The 6,000-nt window shown below is 50.0% G+C and overlaps 1 protein-coding gene across 1 annotated transcript in view; it reads right to left on the bottom strand.

Annotated features, from left to right (window-relative positions):
• Positions 1-290: 290 nt before the first annotated feature.
• The window catches only part of LOC131566053 (heparan sulfate glucosamine 3-O-sulfotransferase 3B1-like), a 31,420-nt gene continuing 25,710 nt past the window's right edge, over positions 291-6,000 (bottom strand). The window contains exon 2 of the mRNA XM_058817235.1: positions 291-4,289. Coding sequence (XP_058673218.1) covers positions 3,671-4,289 — 619 coding nt within the window. The 3' untranslated portion in view covers positions 291-3,670. The remainder of the gene's footprint in view (positions 4,290-6,000) is intronic.

The following is a 6,000-nucleotide window of genomic DNA, read 5'->3' as shown; positions in this document are numbered from 1 at the left end:
CCCCAGAGCCCTGCCTGGGCAGCACTGGGACACCTCTGCATGCCCCAGGACAGCCCCTGGCTCCAGAGCAGCTCCAGGGAGCCCTGGCCCAGCACCGTGTCCCCCTCCCCAGGCTCTCCACGGCCCCTGGGCCAGCCCGGCTGCACGGACAGTCCTGGCAGGGACAGCACATCCAACCCTCCCAAATGAACACAGCCGTGCCCGTTGCTTCGGAAAATAGAGCTTTTATTTGTTCATACAAATAGTATGAATTATCAGAATTTCATTTTCCTAGAAACATCTTTCTCTGTGTAAAATTAATTTGTGTTGTACATACCACAAAATACTCCATATAATTTTTTTTATATTTTCTTTTTTGTGGCTTTTTTGTTTGTTTTCCTTTCTATTTTGTACTTTTTTTTTTTTTTTTACAAATTGGCTACTGGACTATAGAACCATGTTACAGGCAACACATCACTAATAGCTATACTGCACTTCTGAATAAAGGACTGAATGAAACTCAGCCATAAATTAAAGTTACAATGTGAAAAAAATAACCAACCAATCAAACTTCTAATCACACCTCCAAGCTTAATTTAAAAGAAATAAGGGGGGTATTTAAAAAAATGCACCAATTCCAATATTAGCAACTAGATGAACACCACAGAGAATTCACCTTCATTGTCGTATTTGTTAGGTAAGGCTTTTTTACATTAAAAGTCTACTGCAGACTTCATTATGAAGGATATTGAGAAAATTTTCTTATGGTTAGAAGTGTTATTCCTCACTCTCTGTATTTCCACTCTCCAACAAGTTTGCTCCACAAGAGTTCTTCGCAGCAGGGCTTGATTATACAAATTAAGCCCACACTCTGCTGTACAGCTGAGGAAGGCATTGGGATATTAAAAACTTGTTTGCAGGCAAGCAAGGAAGACTTGCAGGGGGATGCAGAACTCTTCAGGCTCTGAGCAGCCGGCAGAGACTCCGGAGGGAAGCGCCTGGAAAGGAGCCCATGCCAGCACACAGGTCCTGGAGGCTCCACCAGTGAAACATGGGGAGGTGGGAGCTCACCAAGGGCCAGGTGGAGAGGTCAAGCTTCTTTCAATGCATTGCATAAGCTGCTAGAAGGAAGACTGAGGTTTTGAGAACCAAAAATCACTTGTTTTTCCACCAGGAAGCATTTTCTTGGTGCCTGCAGCTCCTTCCCCTCGGTCACCCAACAGTGGCAGGGTCTGGGATAAAGCAGACACACTCCTGCACTCATCACCTGTCCAGCAGCAGGAAACAGAGCCAGGGACCTGGCTGGAGCTGAAGCCAAACCCCTCAAAAGTGCATAGATCCACCCAGCTGCTCAGGCCTGCAGCTGGATTTTGCAGGACAGAGGGAAAGCAGGGGCTGTCAGCCTGCAGAGCCCAGCAGGTCCCTCATCCCACCTGAACCCTCTGCAGTCAGACTGCCTTGGCCCAAAGTGTCATTTCTTCCCCAGAAATGGCTCAGGGCAAGGAGAGCTTCCCTGTTTGTGGGAAGATGTGTTTGGAGGCAAACCCCAAGGAGGGATTTGGATCCTGCTCACAGCAGCTTTATAGGCATCTCAGCCTGATGCTGTTATGCTTAAAATCTCCCTTTCCTTGAGGTCACCCACATGCACTCCACCTCAGGGGTGAACTCACACATGGTGGTGTGAGTTCCTAAATCCCTCTGGAGGTGTGACACTGCTGAGCAGGCCAGAAGCCCTCAGGTTTATACAGAGCTCTGAAGGGCAGCTCCCTGGCACCTGCAGCAGACCCAGAGCCAAGTCTCCTCTTTGCTCTGTCTGCTGGAGCAGGACTAGCTCGAGACCCAGACAGAGCAGCCCAGGCTCTAAGGAACATTTTCATCACCCAGCAGCCACAGCAGAGAGATGGAAGGGGCAGGCTAGAGTGAGGAGGCTGCAAAAGTAAAACAAACATTTGGGAAACAACACTGAACGGGCCCCACCACAGCTGGGCACAGCTACAATGGGCAGCTCTAAGGGGGAGCTACAGGTAACTATGCAGAGGTGCAGGGCAGGGATTTCTGTAGGCAATGCATATGAAATTAGATGTTCTACCCATTGGTGCTTTTGTTGTTTCCAGTTTCGTTCACACTGCCTCTGGAAGTGCTCCCACAGCAACACCAGGTGATGCTCACTGCAGTGCATCTTTTCAGGGCTGCAGATGAGGAGTGGGGAGTTCTGCTGCCCAGAGACATCAGAGCTCTCTTTCTGTTAAACATTCAGTGAGAAGATCACTTCTGCTGCCACCTTGCCCTGGAAATGTTGCAGTCAAGCTGGCAGACCCTCTGACAGCAGTGATAAGGCATTGGACACACAGTGCTTATCAGGACCTCCTGGGCTCACAGAACACTGGTAGAGCTCTCAGGACAGACCTAACCTGTCCTGGAGTCCCACAGCAAGTGCTTATATCCGAGAAGGATTTCATTCAGGTTAATGGTTGCATGTTTGCAGCCTCCTGTCCTGGCAGGGCACCCAGGGACTGCCAGGAGTACCCCAACCCCAGCGTGCCCAGATTCCCCCCTGCCTTCCTACAGATTCACCCTTGTTGGTAAAGCAGCGCTTCTCCCTTGGGAGAGACCACAGATAGAATTAAGATGGAATTAACAGGGCTAAGGGCGATGCTCCCCAGTCTCACGTACTGGGACGTGCTGTGGCAGCCGTGGGGCTGGAGGAACAGCGCCTGTGCCATGTCCTGGGACACGCTCCCTGCTGGGCATGATGCCAGGCAGGCACCTGAGGTTTTCCCAGTGGTTCTGCTGGTGTCTTTGGTGGTGGAGGGTGCTCCACGTGCTGCAGGCGCTGCCATCTCCCAGCAGTGCCTGGTGTGCATGGGTGTCCCTGGAGCAACACTTTCTGCAAGTCGCTCTGACCAGCACCACACATGTCACACACAGACACAGCATTTTGCATTTGTCCTGCAGTAAAGATTTTAAATGCATAGAGGGACTATGGGAAAGAACCTCCTGGACAAAAAGCAGGAAGGAAAACTGTACTGAAAGCTTTGCCTATGCAACCAGCTCTGCAGCTTGTCTGCTGGAAAAAGAGCATATTGCCCTCCTGGCAATCCTGAGCAGGAGCCCTTGGCTTGGGGTTCCCAGGCTTACAGCCACTGGGAAAACATGCTGCTGCTCAGCAGAGGTATGTGGGGTGCAGGGATGCCCAGCCTTCCTCCCACCCACCCCAGAGAAACACCCTCCTGGGCCATGGAACTAGCCAGAAAAATGTGGGATGAGGGAGCACAACAGCGGAGCAGAGACTGGGACACTGGAATAGGGAAAGCAACCATTTATAAAGGCCAGATACCCGTAACAAAAATAAACTTGTGCTTTCCCTCCCTCCCTCCTTTTGATTTTTAAATACAAATTTTGTTTAGGAAAAGTGGAAGCACTGTCTGTTACAAACCAAACCAAAGAGAAAGAAGAAGGGCAAAAAACCAAGGAAAGGAGAGACATTAGAATTAAACACCGTGGAATGTTAAACAGGTTACAGGCTACCGTTCTAGCCAGTGCGGTTAGGCAGCTTAGTGAATTAATTGCTTAGGAATTAAAAATAAATTATTATAAAATAGATTTCTGTACATTTTACATACATATATATCTCTTTATATAAGCAAACCCTGCTGGGCAAGTAATAACAGGGGACTTTCCCATGCCAGGCTCAGTCCCAGCCGAAGTCCTGCCCTGTCATCTGGTAGAACTTCATGTTGAAGGGCCTGTAGAAGTCCCTCAGCCTCTGCACCACCTCCTGGTCAATGTCAGGGTGGGTCCTGCCCTTGGTCTTGCCCAGGCAGTGGGGTTTGCTGCTGCCCTCCGCCTTCTTCAGGCACGGGAAGCCCTTGGTTTTGTTGAAGTAGAAGTGTTTGTCCGTGATGATCCTCTTGAGGCCCAGGAAGTCCTGGACCCTGCCCAGCTCCCCCGCGGGGTCCCTGATGAGCCTCTCCCCGCTGACAAAGAGGATCTGCCCGATGGGGAAGTGCAGCAGCCAGTTCTCCAGGTGCTTGGCGTAGATGCCGATCTGGATGGCGCTCCACGAGGTGTCTATGAGGCCTGTAGTCCTGTTTTTGAAGGTCAGGCTCTCAAAGGTGGGGATGTCAGGCTTCTTGGAGAGGGTCTGGGTGTAGTCCGAGATGGCTCTGGTGACGGGGTCGCGCACCACCACGATCAGCTTGGTGCCCTTGCTCATGGAGGAGATGCGGGCTGGCGCCTCCTTGGTCACAAAGTAGCTGGGGGTCTTCTCCATGGTGATCTGCCCCTCCAGGGTCCTGGGCATCAGCTCCCTGCCAGCAAAACACACAGACGTGGGTCAGAAGGGCAAGGAAGAGGAACAAAAATATCCATATGCATTTACAGGTATGTTCACACATAGATACACAAGAATTCTTCTCCCTAGAATGCCTTCACAGGCCATTTGGATCAGACAGACAAATCCATTTCCCATTGATTTAGGGATTAAGGAAGGATTATTATTAAAGGCCACTGTATTAGAAATCCAGTTGAGTAATCCCCCAGTTATTCATGAGTGGATTAGCTGAGCTACACTCTGTGCTTGGACCATGGCTGAATGTACCACACCAGCTCTAGACTGGTCAGGATGGGTCCTGAGCTGCACCTGAGGTGGCTGTTTTGGCTCATGACTACACCACTGAGACCTCAGCCCCAATCCAGAGCTCATTTCCCCGTGGGAATGAGAGGATGGTACAGCAGAATAGCAGGAGATCACTAGAGTATGTTCACCTAATTTTCCCTCAGCATTCCAAATGCAAAACTTTTCCCAATTCAGGCAAGAGGGTGCAATTTTTCTCTGGCTTGCCATCAGCAGGACTTCGCTCACAGGTGTCCTCTTGTATCCAGTTTCTCCCCCTGCTTTACTATTCCCTATCACTTGTTTCCTCACATGAGCAAGAAAGGGCATCAAGAGCTGCCGTGGCATCTTCAGCACATCCCAGTCCAAGAGACAATGAGGACAGCCCCACCCCAGCACCGCCCCAGGGGCTACAGCAGGTCAGGATATGGGGTACAGCTGTGGAGAACACCACCTCAGCACATGGGCAGGACATACCTCCACAAAGGACTTTTAAAACTTAAAGCTTCCAGCAATTCCACCTTATTCCCTGCCTATTCCTAATTAACCACATGGGGAAAGAGTAGGGAGCTTGCAGAATTGATGGAAGTGGCATGAAGCAGGAAGAGTAATTTTTTCCTATTATTCACTAGGCAAGCTAAAATATTTTAGACCGTTTGCCAGTTCTTTCCCTTTATAGCCCTAATGGACTCATTTGCTCTCGACTGAGAGACAGTTGAAAAGAAAAGGCAAAAGGGGAGTCAAGTACAAAATTAAAGTTATAAAACTTCATTAAGTTTTCAAAGCATCCACCCAGCACAGAGAAATAAGCAGCCAGCGTGTGATCTACAAGCCTGAAGCTCAGCCATAGGACACCACACAGAGGCTGCTCCCACAGCCATCTCCTCCCTGACTGCTTTCATGCTTCCACAGCAAAGATCACCAGGGCTCTTGCAATTAAAACAGCCACTGATAATTTGTGCTAAAGCCAATGGTTGCCCTTATTAAGAACACAAGGCAAGAAAGCTGACCAGTCTGTTCTGAGGGCAAATAACAGGGAATCCAGGAATGAGAGGTCTGTTTGCATCCAAAATCATCCCATGTCTATGAAATTTGGTCAGTAGCTGTTTATGCAACCATTGGTGAGCTCACACTGTACCTGGTATTTTACTTCACCAGCCTCTGGCAATGCTTTGTGCAATGTGTTTACTGGCAAGGGGCACCCAGGGGCTGTGCCCCCATCCTCCCTGTGAGCTGAGCCCACAGGCTGCCCATAAAGCCCCTTCTCCACAGCGCCAATGTGGGAACAATCCCTGTGCCAGACCTGCATGGCACTCAGGTAGGAGTGGCAATGGACGAGGTGGACAGTGGAGGAAGGGGATATCAGCTTGTTGAACCTCCAGTCATGGCCAGAGGTGGTGGCAACC

The sequence above is a fragment of the Ammospiza caudacuta genome, chromosome 19 (genome assembly GCF_027887145.1).
Source record: "Ammospiza caudacuta isolate bAmmCau1 chromosome 19, bAmmCau1.pri, whole genome shotgun sequence".
In the NCBI taxonomy this organism is placed as follows: domain Eukaryota; kingdom Metazoa; phylum Chordata; class Aves; order Passeriformes; family Passerellidae; genus Ammospiza; species Ammospiza caudacuta.
Note: the sequence above shows the minus strand (reverse complement) of the source record. Positions and strands in the feature narration are given on the sequence as shown.